We start from the raw sequence: 20345 nt of genomic DNA, 5'->3' as shown, positions 1-20345 counted from the left end.
TATACCAACGAATAATTATCGTGAAGCCGGCGTTCACAAACTATGCCCAACGATAGCCTAACTTATCCATATCGTGCGGAAGTTTATCTTTGCCGGTGACTTGGGGTTTGCTATTCATCGGCTGCCACTCAACGATTTAAATGGCTGCATCTCCACTATTGAAAGTCGACGCTTGCGCTCAACAATTGCATTTTTTTTTACACTCAACGACTTTTAAACGGTACCACTCAGCTATTTTCATTGTTTTCAATGAACGATTTAAATTGCTGTCACTCGCCTTTGTTTTTTGACGCTGGCGCTCGGAAATTTTAATCGTTTCTATTGAACGTGCTAAATCGCTCAAACCCCACTATTGAAAGTAGACGCTTGCGCTCAACAATTGCATTTTTTTTTTACACTCAACGACTTTTAAACGGTACCACTCAACTATTTTCATTGTTTACAATGAACGATTTAAATGCCTGTCACTCGCCTTTGTTTTTTGACGCTGGGGTTTGGAAATTTGAAGCGTTTCTTCTGAACGTGTTAAAACGCTCAAACTCGACTATTTTAAATAGACGCTGCCGATGGACAATAGGAATCATAGCCAAGCGAGACATCGAAGTGTGAACATCCTCTTCATGCCGAAGAAAAGTTTGAAGAATGCTGCAAATAAGTGTCCTGGCCGTGGCCGTGGACGCTGACGCAAGGACGATCCATTTTACCGACGTCTTTCAGCCCTCTGAGTAACTTAAAAGTAACGTCTGTCGACGTGTGGCATCGAACGCGTAACGTGCCAACAACACGTTAATCACAGGTTAGAAATAAGTTTCGGGTACGCTAAACATTACCTCGGCGTGTCTCAACTTATGATTAACTTACAAGTAGCATGTGTTGACGTCTGTCAACGATCGCAGACCGTGCATACAACTTGTGGCCAGCGTAGCGGAACGTGTGAGTGATACGCCGGCATACGTCGTGAAATTTCAAGCATGAAAAAATTTGAGGACAACCAAAAAGTACAACGTTTAAAGCCAGCGTACAACGACGTATGGCAGTGTTTTTCAGCGTGCTCTCAATGTTATCAAAACCTACCCATAACGTATTTAACGTGTGCCAGCGTTTTAGACAAATTTTTCAAAAATCGGCATACGTTGGCTAAAACGTCAAGGTGTGACCGGGCCTTAAGGGAAAAGGATGCAACGAACAGGTTTACATTCATACAAGGACATTTATTATAATAAAGCACGTATGCAATTAACAAGGCAAAACACGTATGCAATTATACAAGCAACAAAAGCATGAAAAAAGAACTACAACCGTCTATACGAAATGCAATGCAAACATTTACAGCACACAAAGCACTTAACTATTTCCGACTTATTAGACGGGCCCACGGACACACGTACGTACGCACACACACACCCAAGAAATGGTGGCAGAGGCCTTTAATAACGGGCTCCAGCTCGGAGGACAGGTGAGCTGAAACCCAGAACCTCTCGAACCTCTCTACCTCATGTGGTCTTCCAGTTGTTCGGACCCGGGCTCCAGCGAGAGCGAACTGGATCCAATCGCCGTGAGCCGCGATCCTTCCCAAGCTCCCGCGAATCCTCCCGCGCTTCTCAACACGTGCTGGTGAGACGAGGCACCGATCCTTCCCGTCGATGCGTCGCTTCCCCGAGGAACCACCTCCAAGAAGAGGCCGATGAGTCGCACCAAGCTGGGAACCAAAATGGAGAACAAAGAGCTCCACGAACCAAGAAGAAGAAGAAGAAGAAGAAGAAGCCACCATTCGCAGCTAGAGCCGAGCAACTGGCTCAACTTCCTTCCAAAACAAAGCAGCTCGAAGCAAAAAGCTCTCCCGAGCCAAGCAGAAGCCGAAGCTCACTGAACCACCAAAGCAAAAAGCCTCCCCCCGAGCCAGGCCTCAGCCGAACTTCACTGAGCCAGCCGAAGCAAAAAGCTTCCGAAGGCTCAACCCCAACCCAAGCCAAACAGGACCCGAAGGTCTGCTGAACGACTACCCTCAACTCCCTTCTCCAACTCAGCACACGAAGAAAGAAAGGATCTCTTCCTTATCCTCTTCCGCCCTTCCCCCGCTCCCAGCATGACTCGTGACTCATGCCCTCGTGCTCCAACCCCCGCTCAACCACGGGTGGGAGGGAGTTGTTGACATCATGAATCACGGGACGGCAGGGTTCTTCTTCCTCTTCGCAGAAGAGGGGGAGGGATGTCACCATTGTTCATTCCCTAACTATTAAATCGATTTCTGAACATTTAAACAATGGAAGGTGAGCTATCTTGGGAACAAGCACTTATCGACATAGCTGACTAAGGGAACCTGTATGTTGTGTGCAATTGAATTCCAAATTCGTAACAATATATATATATATATATGTAAATTTATATATATATATATATATATATGTATATGTATATATATATATATATTTATATATGTATATGTATACAGGGGGTTGCAAAAGTAGCTTTACAGTAAGGATTATACCAGTATTATAATAGTGGTGCTTGGATTCATTTAATACTAGAGAATGCCGGGGGCAAACGGTTTGAACATTTGAGAGATTAATATGTTTATTAGTGATATTATTGTAGATTTCCCACCCGCCGGCGTGCGGACAGCCGCTTTTAGCCGAATCGCGGCCGTACGCCCACCGGACGAGCAATCCAGTCACGACTTTCTGGAACAACGCCGAAAACCAGTCACGGGTGTGCTCCAAGCACACCACAACCTTGTCCGCACTCTACCCCTGCGCTACAGGGTCCGATCGCCAAATAATGAATTTACCTAATGAATTATTCGCGTGGGTAGATTACCGAGAGATTGTACCTCAGCGAGGCCTGCTTCGACACGAGCCGCTTAAACGGCTCGCTCCGTTTTGGGATAACCGATCGGGGTATTATCGTGAGGCCTCGCTGGACCCGATTCTATTATTATCGGCTATTAAAAAGCCCGCTATTATTCCGAAATGCAATACAGCAGTTCAATGGAGGGAAAATGACGCGACGAACAGGTCAACATTCAAACAAGCACATTTATTCACACACGTATGCAGTCGGGTATTCATGCAGGTACCTATACAAGCATGCACATATGCAATTATACAGCCAACAAAAACAATGCAAAGGAGAGAGCTAATACCGTTTATTTATTATGTACATTTACTTATACAGGTTCTACTTCGCGGACAAGGCACCACAACTTTCATACAAAGAAAAGCAAGGAAAAACCCCCTCAAAGACAAGGGGGTAGACTGGACCCCTCGGGGTCTTTATGACATGGAGCTTTGAGGACCGAAGGAGCTCCAAGAGGCCGCGCAGGTTACCTTCCTCGCTGGGGCGACCCACGACGTTCTTTCCCCACGGCAGCTAGCGTAACCGCAGCTCGGCTACGGCCTGGTGATTCGGGCCCCAGCCGGCAACGCCTGAGAGGAACGAACAGGTCTTTGCTCTTTCTGAGTTGATGCTCTCTTTAAGAACCCGTCCGTCCCTCTGCGATGCTCGGACTGTTCCGAAGCCCGATCACCTCAGGCCGCTCGGTGCTAGTTGGCGAGCTCTCTCCGGCTCGCACACGAACACGCAGCTCCGCGCAGCACAGCAGGCTTGGCCGTGCCCCCAGCTCGCATCTCCTCCACAGACTTCAGGCTCCAGGCTCCAGGCGCTCCGAACCCCGACAGACACTCCACCGACTGACCGTGCTTGGCGTTCCGCTCGGCCTTTTATAGGGCCCGAGAGACGAGGTTTCGCCTTCGCACTCTCACCTCTGATCTCTGACCCCCCCCCCCACTGGCTCCGCCCCTCTCGCTCTCTTGATCCGAATTCCGAGGCGAAGCTTGCACAGAGCGGACGTGCGCGAGATCATCGACTTGCACGGCGAGCAACCCCCCGCGTCTGCCTGCAGCGATGCCGTTCGATGCGGACTCACCGTGGCTGGCGCAAAGATGGTGTCGCTTCGGAGATGAAGGTGAGGCGATGTTGTTCGTGTTGATCTATTGGGGGAGATGTGGATTAGGGGATGGTCAGGAGATGTCGTTGTTGTGAAGGCGGTTGCGGAGAGGGTGGTTGGTGGTTGGCGTAGTGGAGAAGGTGGTTGGTGTGGTGGAGAAAGTGGTTGGTGGCTGGCGTGGTGGAAAAGGTGGTTGGTGGTTGGCGTTGTGGAGCAGGTGGTTGGTTTTTGGCGTTGTGGTTTGTCCAAAATAACGATAGTAAAAGAAAAACGGCTTCCTCAAAGATCACAGCCCGGGTGACACGAATAAATCCCTTTAGACAACGGTGGGGAAATCTATCTGAACACAGACTTATCAGTGGAACTGATCTAAGGACCTATATGGTGCTCTGCGAATTTCCACAGCCATAACAATATGTTTATTATTGGTATGTTATTATTGATATGCTTGTATAATCAATATAATACGTTTTGTGCGCACGTTTTGTTTTTCATTACTGTATACCTACTTTTGCAGCCCCTGTGTTTGTATATATATGTATATATATATATATATATATATATATATATATATATATATATATATATATATATATGATTATGTATGTATATATAGATATATATGTCTATATGTATGTATATGTCTGTATATATATATATATATATATATATATATATATATATATATATATATATGCATATTAATGGATATATTTATATGTATATTTATATATATATATATATATATGTATATATGAATGTGTATATATGTATATATATAGATATGTGTATATATGTATATATAGATATATATATATATATATATATATATATATGTACATATATATATATATATATATATATATATATATATATGTACATATATATATATATATGTATATATTGTTGCGAATTTTGGCCCGTCCGGCGTGCGATCGGCCACGTAACTCGAATCGCGACGCGTCGCCCACCGGAACGGACAATTCAGTCGTGACCCTCCTGGAACTACCGCCAGGAGCCAGTCACGGGTGGGGGTTTAACCTCACCACGATCGTGCCAATTGCCCACCAGCGCAGGATAGGGTTGCTTGCCAAATTTGACCTACCTTAGTACCTGCGCGAGTGGTCGACCGAGCGATCGTACCTCACCGCAGGTCGACTTCGGACACGAACCGCTTAAGCGGCTTGTTCCGTGCTGCAGGGATAACCGAGCGGAGTTATCATCGACCTCGACGGTTTAGATTACTTATCGGGTGTTTCAACCCACTACCAATCCCTTACGTGATGCAAGATGGAACTTTCAACGGAGGAAAGGACGCAACGAAACAGGAAAACAGTTCAACAAGCAAGCACCTTAATTTCACATATACAACACACGCACGTAAGGCAGTAATGCAATGTGCAGCAAAAGCAAAATGCAACAAAAGCAAAAGCACTACTACCGACTATAATTATTTGCAACACTTAAACAATTATACTTGTCGGGACTTGGCGCCACATCATTCAATCAAAATAAACAGGAAAGACCTCCCCATAGGCAGGGAGGTAGACGGGGTCCGTGGACCAAATGTGCACGGAACCTGGAGGAGCGGCCAGGTCCACGAGACCGAAAAGGTCTTACCTGCATCCTCGTGATGCGATGGCGGGCAAGCCGCAATATCAGCGCAGCTGCACCCCGACTCCGTGCCCCTGGCATGGTCAGTGAGCACTCTCCGGCGTGCTCCGCGCAAGCACGGTTTGGTCGGCACCATGTTAGGGTGGGGAATGAACGGGGCCACCGGCACTATCTCAGCGTGGATGGGGGGGGGGGGGAATTGTTGATGCTCAGGGTCGAGCGAGGGGAATGGCTGGCTGGCTTGGTCACTTGTGAAAGGGAAGGTGGCTCGAGTCCAGCGACGAGACGACACCAACGACGAGACGAGCCCAGCGACGAGACGACACCAACCACGGGAAAAGCGACCCCCACACTACAACAACGAGTTCCACACAGACTCGCGTCTTTTATAGACCAAGGGAGGAGCCTGTTTGCAGATTTTGGATCAAAACGCGATTGGAGGCGGGGCCACACCACCTTCTGTTCAGCCATTGGTGTGGTAAAAAGGGGCGTGAGCCTCTTTTGATCCGAATTCCTTCCTGAGAGGAATTCACATCCATCGCGCTTGGATGCGGGGCTACACCGCCCGACGCTCGCCCATTGGACGGAGGAAAAGGGGCGTGAACCTCCCCTGATCCGAATTTCTCTCTCGTAAGGAAACCATTGCACTCGCGGCTTGCTGCGTTTGGCAGCAATCACCGAACAGCTTCGGACAGTACGACGTTCGGTGTTGACTGGTGGTGGGGTCGATGGTTGTGGAAGGAGAAAGGCGAAGGTGGTGGGGGAGTTTGCTGTGGTGGTTTGGTGGTTGGCGGGCGTCGTTTGGGAATGGCGGTGAAGCGATGTTTGTGGGATGGAGTTGTGGAGGTAAAGAGGTGAAAGTGGTGGTGTTTGAGTTGTTGGCGGCTTAATGGTCCAAAATAACGATAGAGACAGAAAAATGGCTAACTCAAAGCGTCGCAGCCCGGATGAATCACGCATATTCCCTTTAAACAACAGGTGTGGGCTAACTACACATGAACTTATTGATATATCTCACCTGAGGACCCTTTATGGTGTATTGCGAATTTCCACAGCCGTAACGATATATGTGTATATATATATATATATATATATATATATATATATATGTATATATAGATATATGTATATGCATATATATGTATATATCGATATACAGTGTATATATATATATATATATATATATATATATATATATATATATATATATATATATATATATATATATGTATGTATATACACATATGCATCTTTGTTGGAAAGATAGACTGATATAGTCACCGGATGTGCTTCCGGTGAATTTCTATATACGACAGCTTCAAAAGTACAGTTCAAGTGTCCTCCCGCACACAAACAATGGTCCAAATTGACTGGTTTAAAGTGATCAATCATGGAAGAGAAGAAGGCCTCATGCAGCATACTCACACTCGGTGTTTGAATGTTAAATATGGTATGTTAAAAATGTTGAGTTTGAAGTTGTTAAATGTCAGTTCCAGAGATATAAATCCCCTTTATTACCTCTTGAAAGAGACAAGAATCAGGTGCAAAAACCCAACACCGGCAAACACAGAAGACTTGTTCCTAAAAAAAAGACTTGTTCCTTGTAACTGTCCTTTGGATACATTACAGCAGTGGTGTTCTACTTTCTCCGTAATGTCAGTTTCCTGCGATAGAATCACCTTGCCGTTCTTAATGTTGGAACAGGCTTTTCACCTTCATCTGGTGGGTGGGATTAACACCCCCACCATTCATATTTAGTGTTCCAAGAGTGAATGTTTTCTTTCCTTGATTAAGAAGTTCACTTCTTGTGAAGAACATGCAGACCTCGCTTTCGTAATAACTTTCTTTACCAATGAAATTGAGACTTTGTTCATTTGAATTCCTCAGATGTTTTCAAAACAACTTTTGCAACTTGGATAAAAGAGATTAAATCAGGAAATTATTCCTTTATTACAACATTACGTTGTCTATATGTCTCATTAAGAAAATAAATAAGAAGGTGGGGAGGGAAAACTTACTCATTTGCCCGGGATTGTAACAAGTCAGTTACCTCCACCTCCACCTCATCCTCCGATTCTGACAAATCAGGAAATGTCCCAACAGTGTCCTGAAACATTACTCCCATCTGTCCCTGTTTTAACCACAGATACCTCTGAAGAATCTCCAGAGTATTTTGTTGGAAAACTATCCATGCTCTGATGCCCACGATCCTCAACCAGCACCAAGACTTCATTTTCACATACGTACTTGCAAATCTTTATTTAGTTTCTCATTTGCTAAAACAGTACAAATGTTTGAATTCACGGTTTTTTTTCACTCTCAGGAACATGTAAAAATGAGGCTTCGTTTGCACTTTCAATATCAGTGTTCGCCTTTACTTTCAATGTCATTCCTATTAATGTTTAGATTAGTAGCAACATGTTGCACAATCTCAAAGTTCTCCTCCATGACACCAGTTTCTTTAGTTTCATTAACTTTTGAAACGGAATTCTCCAAAAGAAAGTGAATATATTTTATAGCAGCACTGTCTTTGTCTAATTTGACCTTCTTTGCTATATTGGCTGGTTCAGAAACAACTGGTGCTCTTTGCTTTATTGGTACTGCTTTATGTTCTATATTCATTTCTTCATGAGGGAGAGGTGCAGTAGGATTGCACAGACACTATTGAGTCTGTCTGTTTCGTCATTTTTCTCAGAGATGGCCAAACAGATCTTCATCAAACTTTCAGAGGTTATTCAAGGAGTACCAGACAGACAGACCGGGGAGTGTTTTAGGAGAAAAAAAAAAATTGAAAATTTTGAAAGCAAAAGTTGGAATATTTGTTTTAAATCACTCAATAGTGCCTAATAGTGGGGCACCATTACAAAATGGCTGAGAAGAAACATGGTATAACGATGAGGAAATGCTTAACTCAGAAGAAGTAGATGGTTTCAGTGGGGTAATTGGTCAATGATAGGTCTGAGTAGATTATTAGCTTAGTTGGAATTAGAATTACAGATAAGGTATTGTCATCATGCACCATCCGGCTGTCCGTCCGTCTTCTATTTCAACTTCTCCGGCCAAACCGCTGGGCCAATCCGGTGGAAATTTGGCAGCAAGGTTCCACTCCTGACTGGTAACGGGAATTGCAAAGCTCATTCTGGTCATTTGACTTTAAGTTTGTCAAAATGGCGGTCACGTAAATTCCTTCAAAAATCTTCTTCTGCAGATCCACCAGTCAGAATACTACCAAATTTGGGTTACAACATTAGGATATGGTTCTGATATTAAATTGCGGAGGCCATACCGATCATGTTACCAGAAGTGTGTCAAAATGGCAGACTTAGTCAATATTTGGGAAAATCACATAAATTCCCTCAAATATCTTCTCCAGACCCACCAGTCAGAATGCTACCAAATTTTGGTTACAACATAAGGCCAGAGCCCAGATAAGCTGTAGGCCCAGTGGTCCTATTTTTATTAATCATTGCTAATCAGCCATTGCACTATATGGGGTTATAAAATGGATATTTTGGTGACACAGTGGTGCAGAAATGTAATTTTCTGTGATGAAATAACCTTGTTTTCTTAATAACACTTGCAACGGCACTTGATGTTGCCAGGAAACGCTGGACCCCAACGATCACCCTTCCCCTGCCCCCTCCCACCTCACACCCCCTCTCTCCTCTCACATCACCTCCCAACCTCCAGACTCCCACCCCCTCCCTCCAGACTCCCACCCCACCCTCTCCCTCCAGACTCCCACCCCATACCCTCCCTCCAAACTCCCACCCTACCTCCTCCCTCCAGATTTACACCTTCACCCTTTCCCTCCAGTCTCCCACCTCTTCCCCTACCTGGTCTGTTCAGCTGATTGTCTAGGCTGGGATCACTTTTCAGTACTCCAGACTATGGCAAAATCAAACAAGAAAAAGAGCATTCAGAGATTGCAGACCCTCGCCAGGACTTGTTTTGTGTTATGTTTGTGTACTGGTGTGTTACGTAATTAATAATAGACATAATAAGAACTGCCACTTTATAACTGCTGGCAGTGATGACAGGGTACCAAGACGTCCCACTTTGATGCAACCCTGCTTTGATTGGACAGCTGACCCTGAACAATGAGGTTTTAAAAATTATTATTCAATTGAGTTTAGAATGGGATTAAAATAAATTCAATTTAAATCAAATGGAAGACCAAATAGGCACAGTCCTGCATTGGAGTAATCAGAAGGAACCCGAACAAGAAAAAAGTAAAGTTGAAGTCATCAGGATGAACCTGGATAGGATTCACATTTCAGCTGCTACTCCTCTACCCCCAAACCCATTCAGGCACAACCAAGTGAGCCTTATTTCAAAATTTTTTTTTTTTTAATAATTCCGGCTGCGAGACCACGTGTCCGATCAGGTTGAAATTTAATAGCTATATTTCCCTCACTACTGTATCATAATTTTGAAGTTTCACATTGATTGATGAAGCAGTTCAAGAGAGATTTTTTTTGAAAGATTTTGATTTCAACCAATATGGCTGTCAGACCATGTGACATATCAATTATTCGTGAACACCCTGGTATCCACAAGCCTTGAGGAACATGTGTGTGAAGTTTCCCCTTGATGTGTCTGGCCGTTCTGGAGAAAAATATTTTAATAGTTTTTTTAGGGTAAATCCAATATGTCTGCCAAACTATGTGACCGATGATGTCATATGTGTGAACATTTTGTTCCTCATGGATAGGCGGTCATACGTGTAATGTTTTGCCTTAATCTGCCAATAATGGTCTATAGAGATTACATGGCTGTGTGCTTGTTTTTACACACCTGTCAGCAATGGTTGTGGCTGAAATAGCTGAATCCATGAGTGAGAAGGTGTGTCTGCATACTTTTGGTCGTGTGTGTGTGTGTGTGTGTGTGTGTGTGTGTGTGTGTATACGTATATGTATATATATATATATATATATATATATATATATATATATATATATATATATATATATATATATATATATATATATATATTGTTGTGGTTGACGAAATTCGCAAACCACCATTCAGGTCCCGTAGGTGAGATATCTCTGTAAGTATATGTGTAGTTAGGCCCAAACCCGTTGTTTAGAGGGAATAAATGTCATTCATTCGGGCTGCGACCCTTTTAGATAGCCGTTTTACTATCTTTATTTTGGACCAGCCGCCATTACTACCACCACAACCACCACCAACCACGTCTCAACAGCCATCACACAACAACCACCAACCGCAACGCCGCTTCACAACAACAACAACGCCAACAGCCACGACCCTTGCCGTCACATCTCGCTCTCGCAACCATCGCATCACCGCCATTCCCGCGCCGCTTGTGGGCACCAATCCTGGACTCGTACAGGGCACACACCGAGCAGCGGGTGCAAAAACACCAGCCTTTCCGAGAAATCGGATCAAGAACGATTCACGCCCACTTCTGTTCCGTCCTATCAGCGAGCGTGGGGCGATTTGGCCCCGCCTCCAGGTGCGTCGGAGTATAATCGCTATATGCAGATTCGCGGATCAAGAATCATTCACGCCCACTTTTCCTCTGTCCAATGGGGAGCATGGCTCCGCCCCCGAGCGATTCCTGATCCAAAAATCTGCATATGATTTCTCCTGTCGGACTATAAAGCACCGAGCGCGGAGCGAATCGAGGCAGTTGTTGTGGGAGTTTCTGAATCGAGGAAGGAGAGTTGAGAAGAAAGAGTTAAGCAGTTGGACGGAGTTGAGAAGAGTGGAGAGTGGGAGAGTTGGAGAGTTGTGGCGGCGGCGAAGGCAGTCGAGAGAGTGTCTGTCGGGGTCCGGAGAGGCTGGAAAAGCCAAGAATCTTTGTGGAGGTCGGCGCTCGTGTCAGAGTCGGGGAGCTGTGGAGAGGGGAGACCGGTAACGCGACCGAGGTCGCGGTGGAGTCGCTCGTCGCGGGACCCAAGCCAGCGAGATATCCTCATTCCCCCGAGCATCAACAACCCCCTCCTGTTTCCCCCCGCGCTGAGATAGTGTGAGAAGGGGGCCCCGTTCCCACCCCACCCCATTCCAGGCAGTGCCAGCGAGGCCCGCGGAGTCGGGGCGCCGCCGCCATCTTGCGGCTCATCACCTGACGGGTAGGCTCGACGCGGTCTCGGCCCCAGGCCCGTCTGCCCCGTTGTAGTTGAGGGTGGTCCCTTTTTCTTTTGCTTTGAGTATATGTGCTGTCGGCGCCGTCTGTGAAGTAAAACTGTATAAGTGTTGCCGTGTGCTCGGTAGTCGGTAGTAGATCTGCAGTGTGTTTTTCTTTTGTTGCATTTGCTTTTTGTGCAGAATTGTCGTGTTACTTTTACATTTGCTTTTGGTGCATAATTGTGGTAATTGTATATGTGTGCTTTCCGTTTGCCGCGGAATAAATGTGCTTTATGTTGAACTGTTTTTCCCGTTTCGCTTCGTCTTTTCTTGAATTGAATCTCCATCTTACTTCACGTAAAGGGTTGGTCGTGGGCTAAATACGCCTGATAATTAATCGAACCGTCGAGGTTGACGATAACACCGCTCGGTTATCCCGATAGTACGGAACGGGTCCCTTAAAGTGGCCCGTGTCCGAAGTCGACCTGCGGCGAGGTGCGATCGCCCGGTCTACCCTCCGTGTGGGTACCTAGGTAGGTCGAATTTGGCGAGCAACCCTATCCCACGCGGGGGGCCTATTGGCACGATCGTGGTGAGGCCGAAAGGCCCACCCATGACTAGTTCCCGGCGTTAGTCCGAGAGGGTCACGACGGGATTGTCCGTCCGGTGGGCGACGTGCCGCGATTCGAGTTACGTGGCCGCTCGCACGCCGGCGGGCGCGAATCCGCAACAATATATATGTATGTATATATATATATATATATATATATATATATATATATATATATATATGTATATATATAAGCCTGGTGTGTTGGCGCAGTGGTTAGGGCAGCGGCTTGGGATCCAAAAGGTCCTGAGTTCAATCCCCGTTGGGCCACTGAATTAATACACCAGGGGGTTGACTCAGCCTGTCATCCTTCCGAGGTCGGCGAAATGAGTACCAGTGTACTGGGCCGGTGTATACCCCGGTTAAAATAGGTGTTCCATATCCCGGTGTCATAAGAGGCGACCAGGGTTGTGTCAGGAAGGGCATCCGGCGTAAAACATGTGCCAAATCACTATGCGGATCATACGGATGATCCGCTGTGGCGACCCCTAACGGGAGCAGCCGAAAGAAGAAGAAGAAGTAGAAGAAGAAGAAGATATATATATATATATATATATATATATATATATATATATATATATATATATATATATATATATATATATATATATATATATATATATATATATATAATAGAGGGAGCTGCAAAAGTAGGTATACAGTAATGATATACTGGTATACTCCTTACTGTATACCTACTTTTGCAGCCCCCTGTATATATATATATATATATATATGTATATATATATATATATATATATATATATATATATATATATATATATGTATATATATATATATATATATATTTATATATGTATTTATATATATTTATATATATATATATTCCAATCATCCAACATCTCATTCCAAAATCATGGGCATTAATATGAAGTTGGTCCCCCCTCCCCCTTTGCTGCTACAGTATATAACAGCCTCCACTCTTCTGGGAATATATATATATATATATATATATATATATATATATATATGTTATTAAGGCAATTGTAAGGCTTGTCATGACTTCAGCACCATGGCATCTTTCTTTAGTTCGAAGCTAACAACATATTTCACCCTGACTGCAAGCTTGCAGTTCAAATGGTGAGTGTCATCAGTGGCTGAAAAGGTGAACTTACTGACTGGTTTCAGCCATTATTGGGCCTCATCAGGGCAGTGTATCACATTACCAACCACTGAAAGTGACGATTTTTGGTTATTTCACCATCATTGGCACCCCAATTATGGTGAGCGGCAAGGTCCGAAACGAAGGAAATTATAGTGAAACTAAAACATCATGCACCACGGCATTGAAAAGTCATGACATGCCTTTAAATTGCCTTAATATCATAAACATCTGATTCCAACACTTCCTGATGGGTTGTGGTAAGGAAAAAAAATGTGTTTGAGCAGCAGATAGTTCATGCTGCTCCGGGTGCGTTTCGGACCTCACTGCTCACCATCAGTGGGGTGCCAATGACTGACATATATTTGGTCCTTTGAATACATCACACCAGTGGTGTTGTAAAGCATGGGTAGAAATATATATATATATATATATATATATATATATATATATATATATATATATATATATATATATATATATATATATATATATATATATATATATATATATATATATATATATATCGTGGGGGTGGCGGCCAATAAGGAGGAGGAGATTGGGACCATACTCTGTGCAGAGCGTTGGTGCCGCCTAAGCAGTCTCCTTGGCTATTGGGCACAAGCCTGGATGGGTCGCCACTCTGACACAGTATACCAGCATGCTGGCACTCATTTTGCCAACCTTGGAAGGATGACAGGCCCAGTTAACACCACCTGGTATTACTTCAACAGCTGAGCGGGATTTGAACTCAGGACCCGAGGATCCAAAGCCCACCACCCTAACCATTAAGCCAACACCAAGTGGCCAAGGTTAATCCCCCAACCCAAATTGTGGTGACAGACGGTTAACACCGCCAGCCCCCGGACAGCCGAACTTCTCCTTTGGGGGCCAACAAACGAGACTCGGACATTAACCCTCGAGAGCCCACGAAATGTTCTGGGTGAACAAAAAAATCAAACAAAATTTCATGCGGTCACCGATGACCCCTGGGGCTCTAGAGGGTTAATGTGCACGCTTGGAAATTGGGCGCAATGGTGGTGGGATGGAGGAGCACAGCACAATTGAGCGCTGCCCCAGGACAGCACAAGGGGTGCTTATACTTGAACCCCACAACAAATACACTGATACAGTTACTTAAGATGGATACATTTAATGAAAAGACAAATATTTACAAAGAACAGAAATTAAAAGGTAATGATAATAACGTGAAGTAAATAAAAGTCTAAGTCGAGGCGCCTCTGCACACGGACTTAAATACAGACAAAAAGGGGGAAAAAAACCGCTTCCTTTATTCTTGTACTTAGCTTGACCCAGAGCTGGTCTTTGTGGAACTTGGAACTGAGGCGCTTCCACTATCACGTGCAGATGCATGCAAAATGGTGCCAAGCCGCTTCTCTCATAGCAGGACAAACGTACGCAAGGCAATCAGCGAGCAGCACTCAACACCAAGGCTCAGAGACCCAGTGCAGCTGCTTCGTGCAGCGATCGTCCTCACCGACCCGCTATTTGACATACTCGAGGCTCGGGGTCCGTTCCTCACGACCCAAACAAGAGCCAAAGTCCAGTGTCTTGTTTCACCACGTGAGCCAAATCGCCTTATCAACATGAATACAAGAATCGTGCCGTCCTTTTCGTGTGTCAAAGGAAAGCCGGCCGTAAAGCCCTGGTCTTACAGGCCATCTCAGAACTACGTTCTTTCTCAATTATGTGCGTCCTTCACTCGCACTCAACCTCTCTTGCGAAATCAACTCTGCCTCATGCGTGCACTCTCCCTGAACTCCACTCTCCTCCCTTTCTCCTCCAAACTCTCCTCTCTGATGTCACGCCTAATTTTCCTCCTTTTTTCCTCTGGGGCGTGGCTTGCTTGCACGAAAAACCAGGAAGGTGGTGGGGCCTGCACATGCTTTGCACGCTTCGCTAGCTGAGACGTCACACCCATCAATCATCAGCCTCAGAGGCGTGACTTCGCCCACTGTCACCGTTGGAGATGGGGCTTTTGCCTGCTCGGCATGTTTGCTTGTAGTTGTTTTAGGGACATGTTTTCCCATCTTTATTGCCAATCGTGAAATGTAAAAACATAGGGAAAAGTCACAGAGGGGTGATTACGTTTGGGGAAACTTATTCTTATTAACACAACACCACCCCTGTGTGGTGACATGCAACACTTAAGCTCACAGTTTCCAAACTTAATTACATCAAGATGTCTCCTATATGTCTGGTGTTGGCTTAATGATTAGGGTAGTGGGCTTGGAATCCGAGGATCCTGATTTCAAATCCCACTGAGATGTTGAATTAATACCATTGGGGTTAACTCTGCCTGTCATCCTTCCAAGGTCGGCAAAATGAGTGCCAGCATGCTGGTATACTGTGTCAGAGTGGCGACCCATCCAGGATTGTGCCCAATAGCCAAGGAGACGGCTTAGGCAGCACCAACGCTCTGCACAGAGTATGGTTCCGATCGGTGGATGGATGGATCCTATACGTCCACGGACGAAACAACTCCAGTCAATCCTAAATTCCCCATTAAAATGCTCCATCCACCCATTCCATCCTAAATTCCCTCTTAAATTCCTCCATCTACCCCCACAACCATGACAACATATATATATATATATATATATATATATATATATATATATATATATATATATATATATTGTTACGGTTGTGGAAATTCACAGAACACCATTCAGGTTCCCCGAAGATCAGTTATGTCGATAAGTGTGTGTCCAGATAGATTTCCCCACCGATGTCTAACGGGAATTATTCATGAGCCGGGCTGTGAATCTTTGAGGTAGTGTTATTCTTTCCTATCATTATTTTAAACAACATCTCTGCACCACTTTAACCAACAACCGCCAACATCGCCTCACCACCTTCACCACAACCGCCAACATCTCACCACCGTCGCCACAACCGCCAACATCTCCTTGCCATCATGCCCACAAACACCGCAATCTTTTCCCCAACAAACGAACAACGTCTCCTCACCTTCGTCTCCACAAACGCCGCCATCTTTTCGCCAGCAACGGCATTCCACAAACAGACGGCATCTCCCCCGACAGACGCGGGGACCCTCTCGTTGGGGCGAGGGCCGGTGATTTCTATCACGTCCGCTTTGTCCGCGTTTGACGGCAGGATCGGATCAGAATGACAAAAGGGGCGGAGCCATCGGGGGGGGGTGAAGGTTCAGAGGTGAAAGACCAAACACCACCCCCCCCCCAAACCCAATAAAAGGCGGGGCTGAGGCCCCGGGATTCAGTTGGGGACAAGTCTGGGTTCGTGGTCCAGTTGAAGTCTGGGTTCACAGTTGGGTCTGGAGTCTGGGTTCATGGTCCAGTTGAAGTCTGGGTTCGTGGTTGAGTTCGTTCGGAGTGGAGCTCGGAGTGGAAGTCAGGGTTGAGGTCGGAGTGGAGCCTGGAGTCCAGCCAAGCCTGCAGTGCCGGGCAGAATTGTGGGTCGGTGGAGGCAGCCGGAGAGAAGTCGCCAGCCAGCGACATAACGGTCCAAGGTGATCGGGCCCCGGGACGGTCCGGGGGACACTGAGGAGTGAGCGGACTCTTAAGAGAGCATCAACTCTAAAAGAGCAAGGCCCGTTCGCTCCTCAGGCATCGTCGGCTAGGCCCGATCGACCAGGCCGCACAGCTAGGCCTGGACCAACCGAGCTGCCAATACAGCAGCTGCCGTGTTGACGATGAGACATCGAGGGTCGCCCAGTGAGTCACCATGAGGGTAGCAGGTAACCTGCACGGTCTCGTGGAGCTCCTTCGGTCTCCACAGCTCCGCGGAACATTAAAGGCCTACGGGCCCTGTTCTTTCTTTTCTTTCTGGGTTTTTGCATGGAAGTCTGTGGCCCCTTGTCCGCTAAGTAGAACTGTTAAGTGCCTGTACAGTACGTAGTAAATAGACAAGGGCTGTAGGTCTTTTTGCTCGTGTCTTGTCCCTTACCCCTATTGCTTCATTGACTGCATGCGTGTAAAATAAATGTCATTGTTTGAATATTCACCTGCTCGTTGCGTCCCTTCCTCCATTGAGCTGCCATAATTGCATTCGGAATAATAGCTGGTTTTTCATAGCCGATAAGATAATCGAGTCCGACGGGGCTTGGCGATAATAAACTGCTGGGCAATCGCAAACGGCGCGAGCTGCTTAAAGTGGCTCATGTCCGTACGGGTCCCGTTGAGGTGTAAATCCCCGGAATTTCTGTCTGCGCGAATACTTAGGTAAATCGACAATTCGGCGATCAACCCTGTCGCGTGTGGACAGAAGAGTTGGCTGATTTACGGTGTGGTTAAAAACACACCCGTAGCTGGATTTCAGCGTTGATCCAAAAGCTGTGACCGGATTGCCACGGTCGCTGGGCGCGCGGTCGCAATTAGCTAAAAAGCGGTCGCCCACACGCCGGAGTGGCGGAGATCCACAACAATATATATATATATATATATACGAATGAAGAAGAGACAGAATATGTTGATATCTTTCATTTAATGATTCAGGGCATGCAGCGTGACTTCCTGTGATTGTCTATAAAATTGAGACTTCATATCTGCATTCCAACTGTGTGGATTCTAGGGTGACAAAACAACTCCTCGATGGCGTAATTTAGTGGACGAGTGACCCAGTAAGAGAATTGCTAGATTGTAATCTTGTTGTTGAGTCATGTGATGCGAGTAGTCAAAGTCGTAAAAATAAAATGTTGAGTTGTAAAAAAATCATCCACTTTTGGTAAATTGTATGTCATCTGACAGGTGTAAAGATAACTCATCAGTAGCATGATCTTGGATAAAATTAAAGACATCATGCAGTTGTCGATGTTTGGGTCAGTTCCGTGATCAAATTCTAAATTTATTGTTTGGCTTGATCATGTGGAGTTCACAACATTGCCTCATCTGGATATATTCATAATCACTGATGTGCTCTCATGAGACTTCTTGAGTCGTGAGACCTCATATCAAATTGAACATGGAGCCTTTCCTTTCAAAATATTATCATCATATATAAATATATCAGATCTCATGAGAAATCGATGGATTTTTATATAGGGTTGCTCAGCCCTGGTGCAGTGGTTTTGAGGAGTGGCAAATCAAAAGGATGGGTCTCATCCATAAAGTATTATTCTAATCGTGAGAATGTCAATGCTCAGGCTGCCTTGCGAAAACGAACAACCAGCTCAGCTTTCAATAGTGAGTTTTCATCCTGCCAGACGGCATCGAAATTATGTTGGATACATAATCAGTGTGCAGACATTTTCATGACCTTGATATTTACAGGAAGCAATGTCAGTTTCCAAAGGAACATCAGGAAAGGATAGACTTGCGTGGCCTGGTTCTGAGAAAACCACTGTTTCACAAATGCCACCGCTGATGTCATCCATGCAGCCCTTTCTTTCTCCCACTTTCCCTATACAACCCTATTGCCAGCCCTCCTCCCATTTTCCATCTTCGAATATGGTTCACAAAAGGTGGGCTTATACGAATGGGTGCTTACTCACTTGTATGCCGGTACCACAGCGAGTCTGGGCCTTCTGAAAGGGAGTAGATGAGAGGCTGCATTAAGGTCATGGTTGGAAGCCATAAAGCCAAGCTGGAATATTTAAGCTTTTTGGTTTGCAGGTTGGGTGAGCAACTGATGGGACTGAGAGTTGAGAAGTGCGCAAGTTTGTTGGGAAAAAGAGCACTGAGGAATGTGCAAGAAACCATGAGATAATAACAAGAAATTTAATGAGCAAATTGTCACTAATTTGCAGGAATGCTAAGGGAGCGGTCCGGGCGTTGATTGTTCTGTGCTTGCTTTCCCTGCCCGGTTTTCCTTTACCAGGTAAAAATCCAGATTCTGTAAGTCTGTGGTTTATAAAACACGTGTCACATTGAATCATCGATTTATTTATTTATTTAATTCAACAATGTTCTCAACCTCTGCAATCACTTCTCTTTTGCTTACTTCTACCCATGCTTTATCTGCCCATTGTCCACCTGCCCCTTCCGTAGCAGCATCTTTGGCTTATTTTTCAAACCTTCTCTTTCTTATGTTTCCGCCGCTGTTCTCCACCAAGACAATAACAGGCTGCTTTGATGACAATGATTAACCCATCCATTTTGATCTTATTTCATGTTACGTCTGTTCACTTTGTATTTTCCTTCATCCTTGCTCTTGTGTCATCATGAAAATGGCTAATTCTGCATGTCGGTGAAAAGTAGGGCAGCAGCTGTTTTAATTTAGCTAAATGATCATTAACTCTGTGTAAGAAGAGTTTGGTTTTTTTTTTGATGGATTTGTGGTTTTAGGTCAGGGTGCATGAACATGGGGCTAAGCCACAAGTTTATACACCTGTCTTATAATGTCTGCCTTCTTCTCATTATCCTTTCATTATTGGCCTATCCCAGCTAGCCTACAAGGCCTGGCTGTGTTCATACATGTGGCATGACCTGCCCAACGCATGTCACCCACCTATCAGCTGTCCACACCTTTGCTGGAACGTACAGAGCAGTTGCCCGTACTTACCACCAGACAGCGAAGACAGGATGATTTACGGAGGCCTGTCCAGCTTTATTTGCACAGGTGAGAAAGTTTTGTTGGGGTTGGTGAAATAATTATTGTGCCTTCTCCGTATTTAACGGTGCTTCTTCCTCACCTCTGCCTGGTGTTGGCTTAATGGCTAGAGTGGCAGGCTTTGGATCCTAGGGTCCTGAGTTCAAATCCCGCTCAGCTGTTGAATGAATACCAGGTGGGGTTAACTCGATCTGTCATCCTTCTGAGGTCAGCAAAATGAGTGCCAGCATGCTGGTGTACTGTGTCGGAGTGGCGACCCGTCCAGGATTGTGCCCAATAGCCAAGGAGACTGCTTAAGCAGCACCAATGCTCTTCACAGAGTGTGGTCCCAATCTTCTTGCGAGATTAATCTATGAGCTCCTCCTTCCTCACCTCTAAATGGCAACCAAGCTCTCAAAGTCTTG

At 45.2% G+C, this 20345-nt stretch overlaps 1 protein-coding gene across 2 annotated transcripts in view; it reads left to right on the top strand.

The window, feature by feature from the left end:
* LOC147017812 (NALCN channel auxiliary factor 2-like) overlaps positions 1–20345 on the top strand; it is a 103715-nt gene that overhangs the window by 71509 nt on the left and 11861 nt on the right. For both annotated transcript variants that reach the window (XM_085896819.1, XM_085896818.1), the window contains exon 2: positions 19776–19950. In XM_085896819.1, the coding sequence (XP_085752945.1) occupies positions 19776–19950 (175 nt within the window). The remainder of the gene's footprint in view (positions 1–19775; positions 19951–20345) is intronic.

Source organism: Eptatretus burgeri, chromosome 10 (genome assembly GCF_056783735.1).
Source record: "Eptatretus burgeri isolate ZD-2024b chromosome 10, Ebu_testis_v1, whole genome shotgun sequence".
Taxonomy (NCBI): Eukaryota; Metazoa; Chordata; class Myxini; order Myxiniformes; family Myxinidae; genus Eptatretus; species Eptatretus burgeri.
The sequence above is the reverse complement of the archived record's forward strand: the minus strand, read 5'-3'. Positions and strand labels throughout refer to the sequence as shown.